The sequence below is a fragment of the Peromyscus californicus genome, unplaced genomic scaffold, assembly GCF_007827085.1.
Source record: "Peromyscus californicus insignis strain IS unplaced genomic scaffold, ASM782708v3 Scaffold_5__1_contigs__length_169319896, whole genome shotgun sequence".
NCBI classification, from domain to species: domain Eukaryota; kingdom Metazoa; phylum Chordata; class Mammalia; order Rodentia; family Cricetidae; genus Peromyscus; species Peromyscus californicus.
This window is the reverse complement of record NW_026294573.1, coordinates 15,268,235-15,293,793: the sequence shown is the minus strand read 5'-3', so window position 1 is coordinate 15,293,793 and position 25,559 is coordinate 15,268,235. Positions and strand designations below refer to the sequence as shown.

Below are 25,559 nucleotides of genomic sequence, written 5' to 3'. Positions count from 1 at the left end.
AGAGCAATGGCCACAGCATGCCAGCTGGTAGCAACGGAGGGGTGCAGAGTGCTCAAACCAGTCTGTTCTTAGGAGACACGACTCTGGCCTTAGCTGATGGCCTGGATGTTAGGCTGGGAGAATCAGAAGCCTCTAGACCAGTGGTTCTCAACCTTCCTAATGCTGCGACCCTTTAATACAGTTCCTCATGTCGTGGTAACGCTCAACCATAAAATTATTTTCATTACTATTTGTTTTTTAATGTGTACAGGCACTTTGTCTGCATGTATGCCTGCAGACCAGAAGAGGGCGTCAGATTGTGAGCTGCCATGTGGGTGTTGGGAATTGAACTCAGGACCTCTGGAAGAGCAGCCAGTGTTCTTAACCACTGAACTATGTCTCCAGCCCCCTCATTGCTACTTCTTAATTGTAATTTTGCTACTGTTATTAATTGTAATGTGTAAATATCAGATGTGCAGGATATCCAATATGTGATCCATGTGGAAGAGTTGTTCAACCCCCAAAGGGGTCACGATCCACAAGTTGAGAGCCACTGCTTGAGACCAATGCCCAGGGTCAAAGTGGCTGGGCGGCTGGGCCACCTCTTACAAGTGAATTGGCCACCTAGTAAGCCGGTAGGAGACCAGCTCCAAACTGCCTGAGATAGTCTAGGACCTGGGAGCCACCCATCTGCCTCAAACAGAAGCCCAGCCCCCACAGTCTTTGAAATGACTCTTCCCGTCAGCTTCCCCTTCACAGGAAGGGGCCTTGCATCTGATATTAACCTCTCCTTATTAAGTGCCCATGCACGTGGCAGCCTGAATCACCACAGCCTTGACCCATGGAGCATATATTACCAGCTAATTACAATCGCCACCCATTAATCACCCCAGCCAAGCCTTCTCTGCAACCCGATTACCACCTGGGCGTCACAAACTTCCCTTCAAAGAAAAAGGAGTGCCTTTGTCTGTGTTAACCCAGTGACCCCAAGACGCAACACACACTTGTCTGTCCCTGAGCACGTAGGCAGCTCCCATTATAATGTATGTCTAAGGATGCCCCCTTCCTGCCCCCACCAGCCAAGGCAGGAACTGGGGTGTGTGTGTGTGTGTGTGTGTGTGTGTGTGTGTGTGTGTGTGTGTGTGTGTGTGTGTGTGTGTATGTGTGTATGTGGCTAAGGATGGAGCCCAGTGCATGTTAGATCAGCTCTGCCACTGAACTGTATCCCCAGCCAGGAACCCTCATCCCTGCCATCAAACAACACAGATGGGCAGCAGGAACCAAAATCTTCTGATGATTCGTGTCTCCACAGGGCCCACAAGACTGTAGAACAGATGAATGCCAAGTCCCGTGACTCTGTCTCTGAAAACAAAACAAAAACAAAAATCTGAATTTAAGCTCTTACACTGTACCCCACTGAAGGCAGGTGCTACCATAGACCTTTGGACGAGTCAGCGTGTCCGCTAGCCTGACACAGACCAGGCAGTCACACAGGAATGCCAGGAGGCAGGCTGTATGCAGGACCACAGGCCGCAGCACAGGTGTGAGCTGCAGAGGGTCCAGACTTCCTGGGGAAAAATAAAGGTTCAAGGCTCAGTAGAAGCTGGCCCCTCAGAGGTGCCAACCTTCAGCTCTGGAACCTCTGACTCTGTCACCCTACGTGACACAAAAGACTTTGGAATTGCGTCCAGATGAAGCATCTTGAGATGAGGAGATCGTTCTGAATGGAGATGGTGGCGTGATGGAGTCCAGGGTCCCTGGAGGAGGGAGAAAGGAGACCCAGTAAGAAGCAGAGGTTGCCGGGAGGTGGTGGCACACGCCTTTAATCCCAGCACTCGGGAGGCAGAGCCAGGCAGATCTCTGTGAGTTCGAGGCCAGCCTGGGCTACCAAGTGAGTTCCAGGAAAGGCGCAAAGCTACACAGAGAAACCCTGTCTCGAAAAACCAAAAAAAAAAAAAAAAAAGAAGCAGAGATTGGAGTAATGTGGCCAAGAGCCAAGGACTGTGGGCGGCCTCTAGAAACTGGGGAAGGAGTTGGGCACTGTCCCTGGATAAAGTAGAAGGTCTGAAAGTTCAAAGCTAGCTTGGTCTACTTAGTGAGTTCAAGGCCAGCCTGGGATACTTAGCAAACCTTATATAAAGACAGGAGCGGAGTATGTGTGAGAACCTGGGGACTGGTGGCTCAGTCTCTAAAGTGCTTGCCCTGAGTTCAGTCCCCAGCATTCACAGAAAAGCCATGTCCAGTGGCACGTACTTTTGATCCCCGCTGGGGAGGCAGAAACAGGTACATTCCTGGAACTGGTCAGACTGGTCAAACTGGCAAGCTCCAGGTTCAGTGAGAGACCCTGTCTCAAAAGATAAGGTGGAAAGAGGTGGAGGAAAACCCTGTTGACCTCTGACCTCCACACACATGAGTACACAAATACATATGAACACATACACATTCCTCTCTCTCCCTCTCTTATACACACCCCCCCCCCCACACGCACAGCTTGTACAAGATCTCAGAAAGGCTAGGAACAGATCTTTCCTGACTCCCTGAGAGAAATAGTCCGGCTGCCACCTTGGTTTGGAATCTGTCCACAGCACTGTAAAATGATGAACTTGCGTTGTCTTAAGATACTCCATCTGGGCCAGTGAGATGGCTCCACAGTTAAAAGAGCTTGCTGACAAGCCCAATAACCCGAGTTCGATCCCTGGAACCCACATAGTGGAAGGGGAGAACTGACTCCTGCAAGTTGTCCTCTGACCTCCACACATATGCCCTGGCTTACATGCACACAATTAATTAATTAAAAAAAGATTATGTTTGGGCAGTTCATTGCCGCAATGAAAACAAATTCATAGAGCTTAACATTCTGAAGCCCTGCTGTGAGAAACTCATATTTGTTATCTAGGAATCAGAGTGTCACATGACCCAAGGTCATTAGGACAGAAAATGGAGACTGTCCTCTTGGAGCGTTACAGGCACACAGGGATGTGTGGCCCGGTGTGCTTGGGTCAGGGGATGACGCTGAGGAAGGTGGGTGCTGCTGAGCTCCGCCCCTGAGCCTGGCTTCCCTGGGACTCTTATTTCTACCTCCAGGTTGGTTGCTTGTGCCCCTGAAGACAGCTCTGGATTAAAACCTGACTGATTCTTTGGGCACTCTGTTTCCTTTCAAGGACACTATGATGCCCGGGCCAGAGTCCTCGTTTGTCACGTGACTTCCCTGCTCCAGGTGCCCGTGGAGGAGCTTGATATACTCGAAGAGGCATTCCTAGAGAGCCTAAAGGACACCAAAGAGGAGGAGTCTGAGTAAGACACCCTTTCAGCCCCTGGGAGAAACCTGAATTCCACTTGAGGGCTTTTTGCCCATCACAGGTTCCCTTCCCATGTGGAGGCCATGCAGTGAGGTAGAAGGGCCACTAGGCAAAGAGTCCAAGTGGCCCTGCCTCGCTGAGTGACCTTAGCAAGTCACTTGCCACCCTCTTTGGGCTTGGCTGTGTTTGCAAGAAGAGATATTCATTAAAGGCCCTGGATATATGGCCGCCATCCAACGGTCCTGACGCCCTAGTTCACCTCAAGCTTTTATGGCACTGTCTGTGGGACCACATGAACCATCCGCTACTTGTCTGTGGACAGGTGGCCTCCTTTCTCTAATGACAGTATCCCTATATATAAGATGGCTATAAGGATAGTGCCCTCTCGGGGTCATTGTTGAAAGGAATGTGATCCTGTCAGAAAATGCTCCACTCAGGCTGGAGAGATGGCTCAGTGGTTAAGAGCACTGAGGTCCTGAGTTCAATTTCCAGCAACCACATGGTGGCTCACAACCATCTATAATGAGATCTGGTGCCCTCTTCTGGCGTGCAGGCAGGACACCGTATACATAATAAATAAATCTTTAAAAAGAAAAAGAAAATGCTCAACCCATGGCTGGCAGGTGGCAAGGGCCTGGAACCACTCAGAAGCCCCTGTGCTGTATGTGTGGTCAGGAATGGGAAGGGGTGTGGGGAGATAACTCAAGGTACTCGCCTTCTAAGCACTGGACCTGAGGTTGATCCTAGAACCAGAAAAGGCCGGTTACTGTGGTACACACTTGTAATCCCAGCATTCACTACGGTGGGTGGATCTCTAGCACTCGCTGGTCAGCCAGCCTAGCCAAATTGGTGAGTTTCAGGCCACTGAGAGACCCTGCTTCAAAATTAAATATGAGAAACAGTGGATGGTGTCTGAGAAGTGTCAAACAGAGCTTGTCCTCTGACCACACACACACACACACACACACACACACACACACACACACACACACACACACACGAGCACGTGCATGCATACACCATGCACCCTGCCACCACCCATATACACACTAAGAATGTGGAAAGGAAAATCATCCTTGTGACTTGGCCGGAGCCCAGCTCTGGGCGTCATCTAATCCTAGTATCATAAATCAACCCCAGTGCCATCCTGATGCTGACCTACTCCACCAGGCGCCAGACACTGCAGCCCAGCACAGGCTTCTCCTCATCCCCCAGTTACACCAGTTCAACCCAGTGGGAGATAGAAGTCTGCAGCCCAGCTCAGAGGCAGAGCCGTCTCCCTCCAGAACAAAAGGAGGGTGTTAGCAGTGCCAAGGGCAGTTTGATTTTGGTTTTTGGGTAGTTTTGGGGTTTGTGGGTTGTTTTGTTTGGGTTTTGGTTTTTCGAGACAGGGTTTCTCCGTGTAGTTTTGGTTCCTGTCCTGGATCTCACTCTGTAGACCAGGCTGGCCTCGAACTCACAGAGATCCGCCTGGTTCTGCCTCCCGAGTGCTGGGATTAAAGGCGTGCGCCACCACCCCCTGGCCATTGGTTGTTTTGTTTTAAGACGGGTCTCTCTATGTAATCCTGGTCTGTTCTGGAACTTACTCGATAGACCAGGCTAGCCTCAAATTCATAGGGATCCACCTGCTTCTGCCTCCTAGTACTAGGACTGAAGGTCTGTGCCACCAGAGGCTCAGGTAGTTTGTTGAAATAACTGAGGGGATGGCTCAGGCAGTACTTGGCCATGCAAGCGTGAGGACCTGAGTGTAGGCCTCCAGTACCCATGTAAGAGCTGGGCACGGCATTGAGCACCTCTAACCCTAGCAGTGGGCAGGCAAAGACAAGAGCGTCCTGGTGCTAGCTGGGGAGCTCCAGGTTCAGTGGGAGACCCTGTCTCAAAAAATTCAAATGGAGAGTGATCAAGGAAGACTCTTGGTGTCAACCCCTGGTCTTCATACATACACACAAACACACACATGCGTGCATGTGCACACTTACCACACACACAAACACACACGCATGTGCACACTTACCCCCATAAACACACATATGTGCACACTTATCCTCAGACACACACACACACACACACACACACACACACACACACACACACACACACACAAGAAATAATCTGAAAATATTTATGTTTTGATGCGCAGAACTATGCCAGGGAGCAAGCAGCTGGACCCGGGCCAATGACCTTAATCACAAGGTCATTGTCACAAGAACCATTACCACATTCTTTAGCTAGGTTCAAAGTGTGTCGGGCCTCACAGTCTTGAGATGGAGAGACTTCGCAGTTAGTGCCTGAGGACCTTGTTAGACAGGAGCATGTTACCCAGGGAGGCCTGTTCTCCCTCTGTCCATATCACAGAGTCCAAGAAGATGGACACCGGAAGCCCCAACACAGTCTAGCTCCAGACTTCTCTAGTTTTGTGATCTTGGGCAAGTTATTGAAGTCTCTGGGCCTCAGTTTCCTTACCTGTAAAATGGGGATAACAGTCAAGACCTTTTGCCTCGGTTTCCTGTGGGGCAGAAAGGAAGTCAAGAGTGATGGGTCCATATAGCTCATCATCTATTTGTTAGCAGTAATGTTGCAATTATGTTATTATTACATCTGAATGTGGCATTTTAAGCACTGTAGAGAACTCTAGAATTCTCTAGAAGGATTTGAGATCAGAGGAGAGCAGCTGTTCAGACCAGGTCTCCACTGATTTTCCTGTGTGGCCTTGGGCAGGCTCCTTGCCTTCTCTGGGCACCAAGACCAGTTTGTGACCTCTGTGTTAAGGGACTGGCTTCTATAGAAATTTCTTTTAATACTAAGGCTTTCTAGTGAGCTTATCTGCAGTGTTTCTTTGTAGGTGGGACTCAGAATGTGACATGCCACCCCAGTGTGCTTGTTCCTCACCTGAATACTAAGGCTACCCCAGCCTCCCTGTGTACTGAGTGACCTCACCTCTCCGTGTCTTGGTTATTTAAGCTTTGGTGTGGAGTTAATGGTAGTTCTACATTAGAGGGCTGTAGGAGGATTAAATTAATTACCTCATATCAAAAGCCTGGGACAGTGCCAGGTATGCTGCGGGCCTCGGTGACCCTCAGCTGGAACAAGGCTGAATTTCATAGCTCCTACAAGAGTGTCTAACTCCTGCCGAGGGCTTCCTGATGCAGGCCCCAGGGCTGCCCCATCTAAGACTTGTACAATCCTTATGAGGATTCGGCTGGGTGACTTACTCAGCTCAGGTCACATAGCCATTCAATGGCACTCTGATTCAACCGTGTCATCCAGCCTGTGTGTGTGTGTGTTTTTTTTCTTTTCTTTTTTCCCAAGACAGAGTCTCACTGTGTAGCTCTGGCTGTTCTCGAACTCACTCTGTAGACCAGGCTGGCCTCGAACTGACAGAGATCTGCCAGCCTCAGCCTCCTGAGTGCTGGGATTAAAGGTGTGCGCCACCATGCCCAGCTTGTGTGTTACTTTCTTGAGGCCCAATTCGAAATCCAGATTCCCTTCTTCCCAGCTTTAACTAGAAAAGGCTCTCAGGGTGGGCTGAGGCAGGGGGATGTACACCATTTGCAGGTAGATCGCACATACACACACACGTGTGGACAGACAAGGACAATGGGTGTCCTGCCCTATCACTGTCCACCTTATTTTCTTGAAACAGGGTCTCTCACTGAACCTGGAGCTAAGCGGATGGCCAGCAAGCACAGTGATACAGTGCTCACCTAGCATATGTGGGCCCTGAGCTCCCTTGGCAACTGGTGGTGGGGAGGAGGCCAGAGAGAACACGCTCTCGTGGGAGATCAGGTGCCTCTGGGTACGTTTGATTGGTGGCTCCACATCGTGAACGGTGTTGGGATCTTGCTCTTCTTGAGCCGTTTTTACAGCCAGTGTGGGGTCTGCCCTTGGGTGACATGGAAACATCAGCTGAAGTTCATGCCTAGCATTCATTCTAGAGGGTGGGTGTGGCCAGCGACTGGCTGTCTGATGCCATTTTGTCTAATCAGATGGCAAAGTCCATGGCAGAAGTAAAGCCGTCATTTAGATTTAGAGTTCTCAGAATTTCAGCGTCCAAGGAAAAGGAAGAAAGAATCCTAGCTGTGACTCAGACGTCTCCCCTTGGGTGCTCAGTGTTGAAAGTCAACTAGACACCTGGAATCATTGCAAGAATAAAATGCTGCAATAATCAGAGAAGATAAGGGAGGCTGTTCATTTTACAAGGAAAGCAGTTATTAAGATGGGTGCACATCTGGAAATCAGTAGGCCGTGCAAGTGAATGTCAGAGATCAGGCTTCCTTGAGGGCTGGCAGGATGGCTCAACATGTAAAGGCCCTTGCCACCATGCCTAACAACCTGAGTTCAATCCCTGGGACCCACGTGGTGGAAGCAGAGGACTGATCCCCACAATTTACCTTCTGCCCTCCACTTATATACACATATATAAACATACACACATACATATATACATACTGTAAAAGTTAATAAAAACTTGAAAAAGTAAAATAACAGTTATTTTGTTTTTAAAAGAATAAATAAGTTATTTTGTTTACAAAAGGTGGCTGTAGAGTTGGGTCAGAAGTTAAGAGTGCTTGCTGCTCTTCCAGAGGACCCAGCTTCAGTTCCCAACACCCACGTGGTGGCTCCCAACCAGCTGTAACTCCAGATCTGTTGCCCTCCTCTGGCCTCCGCTGGTATTACATACATCTGATGCACAGACCACATGTAGACAAACACACAAAATAATAAAGCTTTTTTAAAAGAAAGAAAATTTTCTCTTTTAAATCTTTTCCAGTTAAAAAATGTTTGCGAACACATAAATGATAACGTGGAGGAGATTGTGAGGGGCCAGAGCATCTCGTGAGCACGGTCTCTGCAGAACTGCTCTGTTGTACTAGCTTTATGCATTTAAGTCACACAGACCTCAGGGACCCTATTGATTCTGTTGTCATTTGACTCCATCAAGCTCAGCTAAGCCCACTGACCATCTGGTGCCATTATTATACGGATGTCACTGTGGGAACAATCCGGAAGCCAACAGTGCCACATCACATCAATGGCACTAACTTGCAGACTTTACTAGGTTCTTAGTAAATACATTAATAGTAGCTGTGAACATTTTATTTATTTATTTACCTGAGACAAGGCCTCACTATATAGCCCCAGCTGGCCTGGAACTCGCCATGTAGACCAGAGTGGCCTCGAGCTCGTAGACGTTTTCTGGCACTTCCTGTTTGTTCTCTAAGTATCTAACTGGATGGCGACTGGCTTCACTTGCATGTTGTCATTTAGCCTGTGTCCCTCTGTGTCCCTCTCTGTCCCTCGGGTTTTCACAGTGGTCGGGGAGCTGCACCACTGAAGCGGAGTAGTCAGCACTTCCTGGAATAATCGGTTCTGTTTGAGAAACCTGTCCCGGGGCCGGGGAGATGTCTCTGTGGGTAGTGTTGCTGCGCTGAGTCGGATCCCAGCACCCATGTGAAAAATCTAGATGTGGCAGCAGGAGCCTACAGCCCCGGTGCTTGGGGTTAGGATTGGGTGGAGACGGGCAGAGACCGGAAACTCACTAGCCAGCTAGCGTAGCTGAATCAGTGAGCTGCAGGTCCACGGAGAGACCCTGGCTCAAAAAATAAGGTGGAGAGCAATTGAGAAGGACACCTGATGTCACCTCTGGCCCCCACGTGCACTCAATGGCCACATGCTTTTGAACACATCTGTACTCAGACCCAAAAAAGAAACCCACCCAGAACACCGTCCATGCCCGGAGAAAGCTGCAGAGCGTAGAGAGGTAGGGATGGATGAGCCAGCGGTGCTGGGCCCTGCACCTCTCCCTCCGCATCCATCTGCTCCATAGTCCACGACCGCCATGTGCAGGTGCCACTGGCTCCGAGCCACACGGCTGGTCCCCACTGTGTGTTGTCAGCCACTAGAATGTTTCACTCGGGCCTTCCACTGCACCAGAAGCAGGTCGTTTGCAGGTCTCCTGTTTGAACTAATGGAAAGGTCATTAATGAAGGGTCAAAGCCATTAAGGGTCAAAGGGCCTCTGTGTAGGAGGAAGTGATCTTAGTCAGGAGCCACCTGGTAGCAGCAACAAACATATTGACCGGTGACAGTAAGCCAGTCACCTTGGCCAGTCATCTCATGCAGGCCTTCAGACACTCCCCACCCCACCCCCAGAGCGTTTGTTGGGTGAAGAGGTTCAGATGTAATCTGTACAGAGTCACGCGCTCAGTGAGGGAGGGAGATTTTGCTGCTGTAACAAACAGCCCCCAAATCCCCGTGGCTTGCAGCACCAAGGGCTTATTTCATGCTCTCAGTGCCCACTGAAGATCGGCTACAGGTCTTGTCCACCTTGCTCTGGTTCTGATCACCAGGCTGACCGATCAGCACCTGTCTGGAATGCTGTCGTTCTCAGGTTAGAACGAAAGGAGACCTGTTAGTCTCCTGTGCTGGCTTTTAAAGATTCTGGCAGAAATAGCAGCATCATTTCCTCCCAGGTTGCCCTGAGGAAAGCTGGCCAGTAGCTTTGACCCTGACATTTCTACACCCTCCAAGTTAGCCAACCATGGATCACAAAATATTTTTTTTTTTTTAATTTTTACAAGGTGTCATGTAGCTCTGTCTGGCCTGGACTTCAATATAATAGCCAAGGCTGTACAAGGTTGATCTTCTGATCCTCCTGCCTCTATTTCCTTAGTTCTGGGGATTCAAGTGTGTACTACCATGCCTAGCCTAAAACAAATATTTTTAAAAAATAAGGTCTGTACTGAATGTACCTTATTCCCTTTGTCATTTTACATAAACAGTATGAATACCATAACACATAGCTTACTATATTATATGAGATACATGAAATCTAAACATCTTTAAAGCATTCAAGAAGATATGCAGAAGGTTTTTGTTTTTTTGTTTTTTTTTGTTTTTGTTTTTGGTTTTGGTTTTTGTTTTTCAAGACAGGGTTTCTCTGTGTAGTTTTGGTGCCTTTCTTGGATCTCGCTCTGTAGACCAGGCTGGCCTCGAACTCACAAAGATCCGCCTGGCTCTGCCTCCCAAGTGCTGGGATTAAAGGCGTGCGCCACCACCGCCCGGCGATATGCAGAAGTCATATGCAAATGTACACACATGTAAGGGACTTGAGCCCCTGTGGATTCTGGTGCACTCTGGGACACCTACAATCAACCCCTGGCAGTACTGAGGGGTGACTGTAGAATGTCCCAGTTTAGATCCTGACCCTCTCACTCCTGGTCACCTCTCACCTCCCACCTGCAGGCAGCATGCTCCATCTCCTCACAGAAACCCATGGCAGGCAGAGATTCTTATCACTGGTTTCTGGTTCTCCTCAGGGAAGCAGCTGAGAGGGCTGCTTTCCACACAGGGCCCTCGCAGGAGAAAAGTGTGTTGAGGTGAGCTGGCGCTGGTGGGAAGCCGAATGTTCTCCAGCTCCTTGGTGCCTGAGGCAAATCCATTTCTTGGTTTGCTCCTGAGGAAGGCTATGGGCATGTTGGTTGAGCATGGATTGGGGGTGGGGGTTCAGCCCACAGATATGTAGAGTCTGGGGGGGGGGGGGGCAGTGCATTGTCCATTTACAGTATGTTTGTTGGCTAAATAGCCATAGCACAGTTAAGCTTCATCCTCGAAAAGCAATTTGTCATTGGGCTAATGTGTGACCTGAGTGCTATCCCTAGGAACCACATGGTGGCAGGAGAAAGCCTACGCCCACATGTTGTACTCAAACCTACACATACGCACACGCACACAATAAATGAATGTAGTAAAAAATTTCTCTTTCAAGAAGTATGTATTATTGTCCTCATTTTGTAGAAGACTAAAGCTCAGGCCTATGTTGTGTGGCAGCAACGGCCACTGTAACCTCCAAGGATGTACATGTACAACATGAGCCCCTATCCTTAAAGATTTTAAGCATCCTTTTAGCACACACACACACACACACACACACACACACACACACACACACACACACAGCGCCCCTCTGGAATAACCACTATTATCTCTTAAAGCTTCCAGACTATGGGACCGCAATAAACTGCTTTGCTTCTTGGCAAAATATGAGAAGTGCACAGTGTGGAGGATGGTGTTGAGAAGCCCTCACTAAATATTAACCGTTTCTCATCATTTATGATTGCTCCGAGTTCAGCTGTCCAAATTCCAGCTTCGGTCCAGAGTTCTCTCGTAATGGCCTCTCCACCCACCCTCCACCTCTCTTCTTGCCTCCAGTCACCTTAAAGCAGTCAAGGGCTAAAGGTCCCTCAGGAAAACTGAGCATCTTGACTCTGAGCGCTTGAGACGGCCATTCCCAGAGAGGCTGGTGATGGCCACTCGGTCGGTGGTGTGCTCACCTAGCCTTCTCAAAACCCTGCCTTCCACACCTGTCCCACATACACTGAACATGGTGGGGCCTGCCTGCAATTCCAGCACTTGGAAAATGGAGGCAGGAGGGTCCAAAGTTCGGGGTTATTCTCAGCCATATAGAGAGTTAGAGGCCTGCCTGGGCCTTGAGACCCTCTCTCAAATCACAAAACCCCAACCGCTGTCGCTGCAGATGCCTTCTTACCTTTGATGGGGTTTATAGGGTCTGTGTTTTGAGTCTGGACCAACCCAGCTGTTGCCACAAGGCCATCATCACCCATACAGATGTTTCACTAGCCCATCCCACAAGTAATTGCTTTGGAGGGCATGGGTTTCTCAAAATCCCCAGGGGGGTGGATTCTGCTGGCAAGATGGGGGTACATACTGTACTCATTCTGGCCCATCTGTTCTGTAGAAGCTAATCTTCACTTCTCTTGCTGTTGTTGCTATTATTACTATTATTATTATTATCTTTTCATTATTTGAATTGCACCCATTAGGATGGATCTGCTGGGTAAGTAATATGCCCCATTCACTGAGATTTCCCCCAACCACGGATGGACCTAGGGCCTGCCTACCATTGATCTCGGGTTTAGGGGTTGGTGAGGTGGGAGATCTCAGGGATCCTGGCCCATAGCTAGCCATAAACCAACATCTTCTCTCCAGGACCGCAGAGGCATCCCGGAAGAAGAAAGAAAAACGGAGGAAGTGGAAACGCTATCTCCTGATAGGCCTGGCCACAGTCGGAGGCGGGACAGTGATTGGTGAGGCCTGCTGTAGGGGGTAGCTCATGGTCTGTGTATCAGTAGGGAGGTGGCCCCAGCACGTGACAGCACTCAGCTCAGTAGTAAATACACTCATTAACACTGATAGGAGCTGCCTGTGCATGGTGGTGCATGCCTATAATCCCAGCACTTGGAGATAGAGGCAAAAGGATCAGGAGTTCAAGGTCATCCTTGGGTGCCTAGTAAGTCTGGGGCCACCCAAAGCTGCATGAGAACGTCTCTAAAAATAAAAAGTAATTTAAAGGTATTGCTGGAAGCTTCCACTGAAGGCAGTGGGCAGCTCATGGAAAAAGAACCCATTAATCCTAACTGAGCTCTTACCCTGCAGGTGTGACTGGGGGGCTAGCCGCCCCCCTTGTTGCCGCGGGAGCCGCAACAATCATTGGCAGTGCTGGGGCAGCCGCGTTGGGCTCAGTGGCTGGCATAGCTGTTATGACCTCACTGTTCGGTGCTGCCGGAGCTGGCCTGACAGGTACAGTTAAGAAGGAACAGGGAGTTGGAAAGGATTTTGATCCAGCATGATTCGCCAAAAGGATGCCTAGATGGCTACTTGAGGGGATGTGGAGGAAATGTGGCTTTGTCCCTTCGGAGTCCCACCAAGCTAAACTTTCAGCAGACCTCAGAAGTTTCTGGACTTATCTTCAGCACAGCCAGGGTCAGGACAAAGTTTGACAAACTCATTTGTCCCATGGGCACCTTGTGAGTACTTGCTGAGAAAGAGTCCAGCTGAGTCTGTTGCCATCAACCAGGAAGTACCCAGGCACCATCCCTTGGAGGCATGAAGTTTCCTAAAGTCCTTGCCTCAGCCCTCCAGCCTTGCCCATGCCCTTGGCCCCCAGTCACACTCAGACATGTGGAACACTGCCAAGAATCGCAGTCAGCATCACCTCTGTGGGAGTTAAGGCCCAGCAGGAAACTTGGAACACAGCGATGGTTCAGACTCTAGTCTGTGGCTCTGGTGGCCTTGGGCAGTAGTGTCTTACTATCCTCTGATCAGGACACTAGTGGTGCCTGTCTTAAAGAGTTCACGGATGAAATGCATTTGTCCAGGAGCAGAGAATACAGGCAGGGTTTGCTGTGTGAATAGGTGACCACAATTGCTCATTTCTATGTCCTTAGGATACAAGATGAAGAAGCGAGTCGGGGCCATTGAGGAGTTCATGTTCCTGCCTCTGACAGAAGGCAGGCAGCTGCACATCACCATTGCCATCACTGGCTGGCTCGGGTCCGGCAGATACCGTGAGGACCGGGGCGGAGAGGGACTCAGATAGAACCACATCTGTGGCTGTTGGTCAGACCCTGGCCTAGTTCTTTCTCTGTGCCTCTAAGGGGTGGGTGTGGGAGGCTCATTTCACAGAGCAGAAAACAGATCCAGAGAGGCGAGAAAACCATCTTCTATCCATCCACCTGTGCACCCAACTATCCATTATCCAGATAAGAGTTCACCCATCCATCCAGCCGTTCACTCAGCCAGCCAGCAATAACTATAGACTGTCCACCCTCCATCCAGCTATCGTCCGTTACACACCATCATTCAGTCACCAAGCTGTATTTATAAAATATCAGGCTTACCATGCACCCCCACAGCAAGCCAAGCCCTCGATAGTCAATGGAGGGCAACACGGCCATTTCCTGTGCTCTTGCGGGATGCACAATCTAGCAGACAGACAAAGTGACAGGAACTTGGGGGCTGGGGGAGGACAAGTGTCTATGATATGTCAGAAGGGCCATGGAAGAGACGTGGGGCTGGAACCCCAAGGACCAGAGGAAGAAAGTAAGGAACTGATTCAAGCAGGGGTAGGGTAGGGGGTGCTATTTAAGTGCCTGTACCAGGGTCTGGAGCAGGTGTGTATCCTGCCACAGGCAGAAACGGTTGGGACCAGGTCAGGTGCCCTGCTGGGCTCTGAAGACAGAGAGCCGTAGGGAGGGGAGGATGAAGCAGGGGTCATGGTGAGCGTTGGTCTCTGTGGTCATGCTGTCTCCTGGTCCTCATTCAGGGTCATTTCCCATTTCCATGTTCTAGGTGAGGAAATGGAGGCTAAGAACAATGGAGTGGTCCTGCCTCTTCCTACTCCAGACCTCCAACTTCCACATTATTCCCAGTTGGTGTTTCTGGAGTCTGGGTGCTGCTGACTCACGGGCCTCCATGCTAGTCCCCCTGTGTGCTAGTGGATTGTTGTTGGAATGCCTCCTGGGTGAGGGGAAGGAATCCTTTACCTTGGAGTAATTCAAACACTTACCTGACATCTTCCTGATTCATAGATGAGCAAAGTCAGGTTCAAGGTCAGATAGTGATGTTCCCAAGGTCACCTAGCTCTTAATGGAGGCAGGAGATTGGAAGCCATCTCTGTGCAGACTTATAGGGCTGCAGTACACTCATCTGTCCTCTTGACTGAATCTGACTGATGGCAGGGCAAACCCTTAGGAGAAAGAGGCCCCTGTCGCTGTCTGTCTGATTAGTGGGTGAGACATCCTCTGCCACAGCCAATAGAGGATGCTGCCTATACTATCTGTGTTCTCTTCAGGCACATTCAGCGCCCCATGGACGGCCCTAGCCCGAAGCCAGGAGCAGTACTGTCTGGCCTGGGAAGCTAAGTACCTGATGGAGCTGGGCAATGCCCTGGAGACCATCCTCAGTGGCCTCGCTAACATGGTGGCCCAGGAGGCTCTCAAGTACACCGTGCTCTCTGGTAAGTACCCCTCCCTGATCAGCCATGGTATGACACAGTGGCACCAAATCCTCGAATGCTTATGACCCAAGGGAACCTGGCACCGTGCTAGAGACAAAGGCTGCAGATCAAACTAAAGCCTCGTGCATGCCAAGCAAGCCTTCCACCAACTGGCTCTTCTCCAGCACTGTGTTTACCTTGTTTGTTTTTATTTTGAGTGGAGAGAGAAAAACCACAGTTTTATTGTGCATTTGGAGATAAGACAAGTGACTGCAGCAATCTCAATCTGAAACTAGGATATTTTCATTGTTAGTTAAAGCAGTTCATAATATTAAATATATTTTGATCATATTCTTCCCCTCCCCTAAGTTTGTTTTTACTTTTTGTCTCAAGGCAGGGTTTCATTTAAATTTGTCCAGGCTGACCGTGAACTCACTGAGTAGCCCAGGCAGACTTTAAACTTGGCAACCCTCCTGCCTCAGCTTCCTCTGTGAAAAGTCTGGGATTTTTGTGCCAAGAGACAAGGCAACAGCCAATTACATAATGTATCCATTGGCTATCGCTGCATAACAAGACGCCCCCGAACTCATGGCATAATAATCCTTTATACTAACAGCTCAGGAGAGGCAAGACTAGAGTTGGCTCATCTCATCTGGGCCTGTTCCTAGATCTGTGGGTCAGCCAACTGTCCCCTGACTCAGGACCAGCTTTTCAGAGGCAACTTAAACAGCTTGACTCTGTCCCATGTGTCTCATCTCTTGAAGACAACCAAGCTAGCCCATACCAATGGGAGAAGTGCAGCAGAGGCGGTCCCATACCCAAGGCTAGCTCAAACCTCACAGCTGCTGTCTCTTTGGCCTACATAAGTCACGTGAGCTGGGCAGGATGGTGGATCTAGGATACTGGATGGTGTGAGTAGATGGGGCTGTCTTTGGAATCTCACAATGACGTGTGCTCAGGCAAGAGATGTGGTTTGTATATCAGAAATGTTTGTTTCAAGTTTCCCCCTTTGCTAGTCAGAGTCTGACACTAGGAAACCTTTCGGGTTCCTGGCTATACAGACTCCATGCACATTCACTAGAGCATCCATCAGCCACACTACCCCAGCAAGGCTCCCCCTGCCTCATCTCTGGGCTCCCACCTCCCTAGGTATTGTGGCTGCCCTGACCTGGCCGGCTTCCCTCCTCAGTGTTGCCAACGTCATCGACAACCCCTGGGGGGTGTGTCTTCACCGGTCCGCAGAGGTTGGCAAGCACCTGGCACACATCCTCCTCTCGAGGCAGCAGGTACCCCGGAATGGTGGAGGTGGGGTGGGGAGGCAGGCAGGGGAAGCTTGTATACCGATGCGTACACCATGTATACCGATGGGAACCCCAACAGTAAGTCGGTTGGAAGCAACCCAGCAGCTTTGGAAGAGAAAGTCATCTTTGCTGCCACTCAAGTTCAAATCAGGAAAGTATCCTAGGAGACTCAAAACCACCTCTAAGTGCAGCTCCAGGAAATCTCAGGCACCTTCACACACACGGCATACATACACATATACACATAAATAAAAATAAGTCTTTTTTTAAAAAAAAAAATAGCTTTAAAATAAAATTTAGATCCAGGGCCAGAGAGATTCAATAAAGTACATTCCCCCCCAGAACTTATATTTAAAAACAAAACACAACACACCAGATGCGGTGGTACACACCTTTAATTTCATCACCGGGGAGGTAGAAGCAAGTGACTCCCTGGGACCCGCTGCTCACCAAGGCTAGCTCAGTCAAAACATCCCCCGCCAGTGAGAGACCCTGCCTCATAAAACAAGGTAGGCAGCTCCTGAGGAACAACACTCGGTGTTGACCTAGGGCTTGCACACGCTTGCATACGCACACACACACACACACACACACACACACACACACATACACACACACACACACACACACACTCAAGGTGGAAGTTTATTTTCACTGGAGAAGCCTAGAGCAGATGTCATGCACTCTGATGGTATGTGCCATAAGAGAGAGGCCCCTTGCCTTGAGCAGGAAGTCAAGGCCACACCATTGTTGCCCTGGGTATGGCCTTGACTTCCTGCCCCAAAGTGACAGTATCTGAGATCCAGGAGTCAGGAGAAAGGAAGAGCTGAAGAGCAAGACAGGTGCCTGCCATACAGCCTCTCCGTGTCTGCTCCTTGGCCAGAGACTGGTCATGTGATCATACTTCACTGCCTCCAAAGCCAGTAAATTCAGGCTTTATTCTGAAAAAGCATGCAGCCAGCTGAAACTCAATTACTGCAGACAAAGGGGAGAGTAGACACTGAGAGACCCAGTAGTTTCATGCCAACATTCCCAGGAATGTTGCCTGGGAAACTGCTAACTCCAGCCAATTCCTGTATCTTTCTCTCCCAAACCAGAGTAGCCCTTTGGCAAAGACCGAAGTAGCATTGGCTAAACAAGGTAGAACTTTATCATCTGCCATGGGGCAGTCTGGGTATCAACAACCAAGGAAGGTGACGGCTGTCGGCATCTTCACCTCACGCACGAGCATACTCTCCTCACGGTGTGGAGAGCAGACTCTGATATGCCTCCACAGGCTGCCTTCCTTTGGGAAACTGCAAGGAAGCGTCCATTTCCTAGGTTTCTCGGGCTCCCAGAGGCCTCTGTCCTCTTCTGCTGGGCACCCTCCTCCATCTTCAAAGTCAGCGGTGTCTGGAGCATCCACAGGCTTCTTCCTCTCTGTTCCTCCTCCCTTCTGCCTGGCTCCTGTGTCCCTCTGATTCCTACGTCCCTCTGATTCCTGTGCTCCTCTTTATTTATTTGTTTGGTTTTGGTTGAGATAGTACCTCACTCTGTAGCCCAGGCTACACAAGAACTCACAGCGTAGCCTAGGCTGGCCTCAAATTCCTAGCAGTCATGCAGCCTCAGCTGCCTGTCACAGGCATGAGCCACTACACCCAGCTAAGATTCTTGACTAGATCACATCTGCAAAGTCCCTGTCTTAGTTAGGGTTTCTATTGCTGTGAGGAGACACCATGACCACGGCAACTCTTATAAAGAAAAACATTTAATTGGGGCTGGCTTACAGTTTTGGAAGTTTAGTCCATTATCATCATGGCAAGAAGCATGGTGGCATGAAGGCAGGTGGTGTGGGAGAGTAGCTGAGAGTTCTACATCTTGATCTGCAGGCAGCAGGAAACTGTGAGCCACACTGGGCGTAGCTTGAGCATATGAGACCTCAAAGCCCATACCCACAGTGACACACTTCTTCCAACAAGGCCACACCTCCTAATAGTGGACCAAGAAGTCAAGCACATGAGTCTATGGGGGCCATACCTATTCAAACCACCATAGTCCCTGTCCTAAACATTAAGTGACATTCACAGGTTCTGGGACCTAGGATGTGCACACCTCAGCAGGAGCCATTACTCTGTCTTAGTTACTTTTCTATTGCTGTGACAAGACACTGTGACTAAGGAAACATACAAGAAAGAGTTTAATTTGAAGTTCACAGTTCCAGAGAGTTAGGCAGGCAGGCAGGCATGGTGTTGAAGGCTCACATCTCAGTCTACAAGCAGGAGGCAAAGAAAGCTAACTGGGAATGGTGTGGGCTTTTAAACCTCTAAGTCCACCCCCAGTGACATGCTTCCTTCCAACAGGGCCACACCTCCTAATCCTTCCCAAACAGTTGCACCAACTGGGGGCCAAGCATTCAAATATATGAACCTATGGGGGCCTTCTCATTCAAACCACCACACTGTCTTCTGGGAGCCTGGGCTCCTTCAGTCATGTGACCTCTTGTACCAAGCACTGATTTCTCTCTGTCCCTGACGGCATCCCCCAACATTGTGTGCACATTCCAGACTTTCAGAAGTTGGAACATAGAAATGAAAGGCATTCCTAGAAGTCATAGCTGTCCCTGGTCTTCAGTCCCCTGGCCAGAACTCTCACCCTGGGAACACCCTTAGCCACAAAGGACTTCCAGAAGCTTCCTCTCTGGCTGTGTGCCTAGAAAGACTCAGGACAGAAAGAGAGAGGACACTAAGATGATCAGCAGCTCTGAATGCCTTTTTCTGCACCTCCTGTGTGGAGCTGGACCCTGTTCCCCAATTTCCTGTTTCCTATTTTCCAATTTCCTATTTCCCATAATGCCCCACCTTTTCTCCAGGCTCCCCAGTCAGCATCCTGCCGTTTCCTATCCAGAAAATGAAGTTCCGTCCCATGCCTTTCTACTTTTTCCTCATCACATTGCACCTTGTGTCTAATCTCTCCATCCCCAGAGGGACCCCATATCACTCTAGTCTTTTGCTGTAGGCAGATGAGTTTAAGGGAGGGGGTCCATGTAATGGACTCATTCTGTCTCGCTGGGAAGAAGAGCCATGGCTGATAATGGTTTGAGATGAAAGGGCCTAGCCAGCGGCCACCTGCTCTGGAGGAAACCAACCCCAGAGCTGCCAGCTCCTGCCTATGCAAGGGCCCTGACACCGCTGATGAACACTTCAGAGTGGGAACCAGAATGTTGTGCACACAAGCAACAGCGGAGGAGTTTGCGGTCGCTGCAAGGACTGATATGTTTAAACTTGCTGTAACCTCTCCAGACACCTGTGTCCTGTTTTCCCTCAGGGCCGGAGACCTGTCACCTTGATTGGGTTCAGCCTGGGAGCCAGAGTCATCTACTTCTGTCTGCAAGAGATGGCTCAGGAGCAAGGTAAGTCCACTCATTGTCACAAACAAACATCCTTCTCAAGTTGGTCCCCAGGACACTGGTTCTGGGCCTGGGGTCGTCAGTTTTGTATATTCCCAGTCCTTAAAATAACGGTGAAAATGAATGGTCTTTAAATGGAAAGAGGCTTAGTTCTGTACATACTCTTAGTTAGAGTACGTGAATGCCAGACCGTCCCGTCATGATGACAGTGGTCCTTGTGCTCTGATGCATGTTCTTGCGTGGGAGTGACAGTGAGGAGGGCAAAGTCAAGGGGTCTGCAGGACCACACTTACCATGAAGCCCATGAAGGAGGAGCCTCCATTATCTCTTCCAGCTTCTAGTGGCTTGGCATCCCTCAGCAGTCCTTGCCTGTCCTTAGTGGTCCTTGGCTATTGTTAGCAATTCACTGAAGTCCATGGCATCCTTTGTTGGTCCTTGATGGTGCTTGCCCCCCTCTTAATGGTCCTTGGCAGTCCTTAGCATCCCTTGGCATTCCTTAGTGGTGCTTGGTAGCCATTGGTATCCCTTAGTGGTTCTTGGCATCCCTTAGCTGTTCTTGGCCGTCTTTGGTCGCCATTGGCATGCCTTAGCTGCACTTGGCCATCTTTGGTGGTTCCTGGCATCCTTTGGTGGTCCTTACACTGTAAATACTTTGTTCCAGTCTCTGTGTCCATCTTCCATAGAACCACTTCTTGTTCCTCTTCTTCCAAGAACAGAGTCATTGGCTTTAGGGCTGAAAGGATGAACGGCGCTGGTTGATCGGCGGAAGAGTCATGGGCCATGGTTATCAGAGTCAGAAAGAGCTTTGTTAGAAAGAAACCAGGCCTGGAGAGATGGAAAGATGGCAGGAGCAGAGCAGAGAGAAAACAGAAAGAGGAGCACAGAGAGAGCGTGAGGTCTGTGTGTGGCTTTTTAAGGCGGGGACACAGTCGCCCATTGATGACATAAGGCGCCAGACAAGACCCGAGCTGCGCATGTACAGAATCCTAACAAGGGCCATTCTGACCCGGGGGGAACAATTACAAGATCTTTAATTACACCTGTGTAGACCCTTTTCCCAGAAAGACTTTATTCACAAATTCTAGCTGAACAACTCTTCTAGGAGGCCACATTCAGCCTACCATAGATCCCCTGGGGAGTGTGTAAGTTCCCTGTATCATTCTCTCTGTAATGTACTAAAACAACAAAAGGTCTGAGGGGCCTGCCACTGGTGGGTGAGAGCTTCGGGGGGGGGGGGGCACTGGCAGGGGAGAGCTGCAGGGGGGAGGCGGGGGTGGGTGGGCTGCCACTGGCAGGTGAGAGCTGGGGGGGGGTCTGTCACTGGCAGGTGAGAGCTGGGGGGGGGTCTGCCACTGGCAGGTGAGAGCTGGGGGGGGGTCTGTCACTGGCAGGTGAGAGCTGGGGGGGAGGTCTGTCACTGGCAGGTGAGAGCTGGGGGGTGGTCTGTCACTGGCAGGTGAGAGCTGGGGGAGGAGACGGGGTCGGGGGTGGGCGGGTAGACTGCCACTGGCCGGTGAGAGCTGGGGGGGGGGGAGCTCTGGCAGGTGAGAGCTATGGGACACAATACCAAGGCAGCTCTGCTCAGATCCATCTGCAGAAGCTGTGGGGGAAGAAGCTGTTGGGAGACTGAGCTGCAGAGTACTCTGGGTATGCCACTCTTGCTGGGACACAGGCTTCCCTGCTCCCCCACTTCCTGGTGGCACATACAGACGCAAGACACTGAAGACAAGAGAAAGATCTGGAGGAGAGCGCCAGCACACATGCACAGCAGGGCAGATAGGCAACGGACAGCTCGGAGTCGCAGTCACTGTTCCCAAGACCTCACTGAGCATTGCTCTGAGCTTCCTTTTCCCTAGTTACAGAACTGAGGGCCCTACCGGTACCTTGTTCTGAAGAGCAGGTGAGGTACCCACACAGTATTTTTGCCAATCTTTAAACCAGCCAGTGCAAGGATGGCATGGGAAGCCTTGACCCATCAGTTTCTGCTTACCCAGAGCTAACCCTCTCCTTGGTCAGCCTAAGAATGTGACACAATTGCTCCCCAACCAGCAAGAGCAAAGGTCTGCCATCAGCTAGACCTGGAAAGGCCAGGATCCATTTCAGCACTGGTATTACCAAAAGGCCCTGGAAAAGTCCAGAGCTCAAGAGTGTGGTCGGCCCATTCTTGCTCTTTGTGGACAAAATGTCCCCCACCATCAGACTGACAGTAGGGGATGTTTTCCTGGTTACAGACAACGTGGACATACCACCCTTGGCATTGGCCACAGAAGGTCTGCACCTGGGCCCTTCCCCCACCCCACCTCCAATCTCCTTTAGCTTGTGGCAACCTCCTTCCCCTGCTTGTATCTAGTCAGTGGAAGCAATGGGGAGACACTGTGGTCCTATTTCAAGTAGTTCTGATTTACCTGCAACCACCATACCAAAGGGCCTGGCAGCCAGCTCTGGGGTATGCTCACCAGGAAAATCCAAGCTGAGGTCAGAGGTCAAGCAAGAACCAGCAAGAAAGTAGGGGTGAAAATTAGTAAAGGTGGAAGATGTTGGACATGTCTTTCTGTGCACATTCTTCCTTCCCTCTCTTAAGTACCACAGATGGATGGATGGATGCATAGATGGATGGGTGGATGGATGGATGAATAGATGATAGATAGATAGATAGATAGATAGATAGATAGATAGATAGATAGATAGATAATATGATATTGATGTATAGCAAGTCAATCCACCTGCCTAAGGTAACTAACCTATGATGCTCTGGACTACTGGATGAACCCCGAGAGAGCCACAGTGCCTCCCTTTCCTCAGCTCTTTGCCACCCCCTACGCCTTTTCTGAGTCCCAACAGCTTCAAACTGCTGTGTTCCGTGTTGCTACTTTATAAAAATGGTCACTGCACTGCTTATCTGTCTTAGGAAAAAGCGGGGGTACACTTCTCAAGTGGTGAAATCTTCTATACAAAAACATACACGCTCTAAAGAGGCAAGAGGGGTGTATTAGTCAGCTATGGTTACAACGGCACTACATAACAAAGCACCCCTAGACTCAGAGGGTTGCAACACGATATACTCAGGAGCTGATAATGGCTGGCTGTGGTTTGATTGATCTGACACAGGCTGTGTCCCGGCTGTGAAGTCAGTGGGCCTTGCTGCCAGCAGCTAGCTAGATTTAGGTCATTTCTGTGTGTATTCATCTGGAAGCTTGCAGGGACAGCGGCCACCTGGGATGTACTCTGATTTTGATAGCTCCCTGGAGTACCAACACCAGGCAAACAGGCAGACACACCTAAGACACCCTTCTCTTGTATCCCAGACCCCAACATCCTGTCTGTTGTTAGAGACTACTATAAAAATCCCCTCTCCAAACGCTGGGGCTTGAGACGGCAGAGCCGGACCACTTCCCATGATTCCCTGGCAGCCTAATGAGGTCTCCATCTCCACTGCGCCCCTCCTGCAGCGGGTCACAGTTGGAACCCCTGGACAGCCCTGTGGCCTCACCTGTGAATCTGTCTGTTGTCGCTGGCTCCTCGCTGCTCTAGGAGGCTGTTCCCCCAGGAGGCCGTTGGAACGCTGTCATCTTTTGTACCATTTCCCAACCCCATGTGCAAACCGTGCACCTGGCTCCTCACTTAGAGTGACATGTTCTTATCGGTAGAAGCAGTTCTTCATGGAGAAAAAAAAAAAAAGCCAGCCTCTGCCTCCAGAAGGTATAAATTACACGTTACCGCCATCCATCTAATGCAGTGGTTCTCAACCTTCCTAACGCTACAACCCTTCAATACAGTTCCTCATGTTGTGGTGACCCCCCAACCATAACATTATTTCCGTTGCTACTTCGTAACTATAATTTTGCTGCTGTTAGGAATCATAAAGTAAATATCTGATACGAAAGATGTCTGATACGTGACCCCTGTGAAAGGATTGTTCTACCCCGCCCCCATGGGGTCAAGACCCGCAGGTTGAGAACCACTGGTCTAATGCAAGCCAGGCTTCAGTTCCCCTGCTGGGCATGATGAGTCCCATTTTACATGGTCACTGGGAATGAGACTGCCTAGCAGCTGCCTCCTCTATGTTGAGTCTGGAAGCTGGAGAGAGAAGGAAGAGAGAGAGAAGGGCAGTTGGCTTCTCAGGGGTTGGCTAGAGCACCATGACCCTTGGGTGTTCCTGCACACAGCCTTTGGTAATGGCTCCCAAAGCAACTTTCTCTCTGGGTCCCTTGCACCTTTCCTGGCCCGCGGGTAAGAACACGAAGCACACTTGGCTTTGTCACTAGGTGCCACTTATCTAATATGAGACTTTGCATACTTACCCCAAAGGGTGGTTAAGGGATTAAAATGAGATCCCAGATGTGGAAGCAGCTGGCTCTGATGCGTGCGCTCAGCAAAGACTGATTTCTATCTGTAAGCTCTAACGTAAGATCATACAGGGCACAAGAAGGGAGGGGGGTGCTGTGTAGATGAGGGGACACCCAATTCTCTGGGTCCTTGAACTTCAAAGGGTCCCCTTTCCAGCCCCACAGTGGACAAGAACTCCAGATGGGCAGGGTCTGTCACCCCACTGTCTGGCATGTCAGGGTATTTAGCACAGACAGGAGCTTGACTTGGGGCGAGGGAAGCAAGCAAGGTCACCTGCGTGTGAGTTGGTGTGGACTGGCAACAGCCATGCTCTGAGCTTGGGCAAGTATTTCCTCGTTTCTCAGCCCCCAGTACACAGCAGCAGCCCGAGGAGGTGGGTGTAGGGGCTCTCTCCCTGCTTCACAGATGAGAAACTGCGAAAAGGCCGTCCACAAGGATCTAAGTATAGAGCCAGTACCATTCTTCATCAGTGTTGTATTAGAGAGGACACAGACCCCAAACCATGGCGGGCATCGTGTAGAGGGGGCTGGCAGAGAGGTCCTCTAGGGTAATCATCAACACAAAGGTGGAGTTCCAGAGTACATCTGGAAGTAGTATGCCTGAGGTTTCCACAGCCTACACAAGAAGCCCGCTGTGGGATGACAGGGCGCCGAGAGGGGGTGCTGGCATGCTGGAATGCGAGGTGGAGCTGGAGCTGACTGGTTGGAGGCTAGGGAAGGCTGAAGTCTCTAAATCCTGGAACAAATGAGCAGTTGAGTCAATCCCACAAATGAGTTGCTGGAGGGGTGGGCACTGGACCACCTGTAGCCCACCCATGCGTGCTCAATCCCACACCCGACACATGCAGCAGCTCTGCAGATTCCAGGGGCTTGTGGAGGCCCTCTTCTCTGCACGAGGCACAGACTTCCCAGTGACACCCGAGGCCCACAGCTGACCTCCCTTCCAGCGTCTTCTCTACCACCTGCTGCCTGCTCTGTGGAGCTGCAGCCACACTCACACACCCAGCCAACCCGTGTTCCCTCTCAGTGTGCTCCCATCTCTGCTTCTAACAACCCCTGCCCACTCCCCCAGGGTAGGCCTTGCTCCATCTGGAACGTCTTCAACAGTAGCAGTAATCACATTGACATTAACTATTCTCCTGCACCTAGAAGTGCTGAACTCTCAACATACAGTAGCTGGTGTAATCAGCAGCCCTGTGAGAGAGCCCTGATTAGCGCGGCTGTTCCACAGATGAGGTCACTGAAGGACCTGAGCTTACTGGGGAGCCCGGTCACAGGCCAGCAGGTGGCAGGGCAGGCAGCCTGGCCATGTGACATCCACCCCAGTGCTCGATGGCACTCCTGGCTGCTGTCCACTCTCCCCAGGTGTCCCTCCCTGCACTTGCTCCTTTGCACACCTGTCCTACAGGCCCGTGAGTGACTGTGACCTAGGAGTGTACCTCAGAGCCACCTG

The 25,559-nt window shown here is 50.4% G+C and overlaps 1 protein-coding gene across 9 annotated transcripts in view; it reads left to right on the top strand.

Moving 5' to 3' along the window:
* Positions 1-25,559, top strand: part of Tmco4 (transmembrane and coiled-coil domains 4) — an 82,714-nt gene that overhangs the window by 33,295 nt on the left and 23,860 nt on the right. For 5 of the 9 annotated variants that reach the window (XM_052715241.1, XM_052715239.1, XM_052715240.1 and 2 more), the window contains 7 exons: positions 3,141-3,273; positions 12,287-12,384; positions 12,734-12,877; positions 13,525-13,644; positions 14,931-15,095; positions 16,224-16,360; positions 19,679-19,763. In XM_052715241.1, coding sequence (XP_052571201.1) covers positions 3,141-3,273; positions 12,287-12,384; positions 12,734-12,877; positions 13,525-13,644; positions 14,931-15,095; positions 16,224-16,360; positions 19,679-19,763 — 882 coding nt within the window. The remainder of the gene's footprint in view (positions 1-3,140; positions 3,274-12,286; positions 12,385-12,733; positions 12,878-13,524; positions 13,645-14,930; positions 15,096-16,223; positions 16,361-19,678; positions 19,764-25,559) is intronic. The other 4 variants (XR_008213529.1, XR_008213530.1, XM_052715244.1 and 1 more) reach the window with 2 other exon arrangements.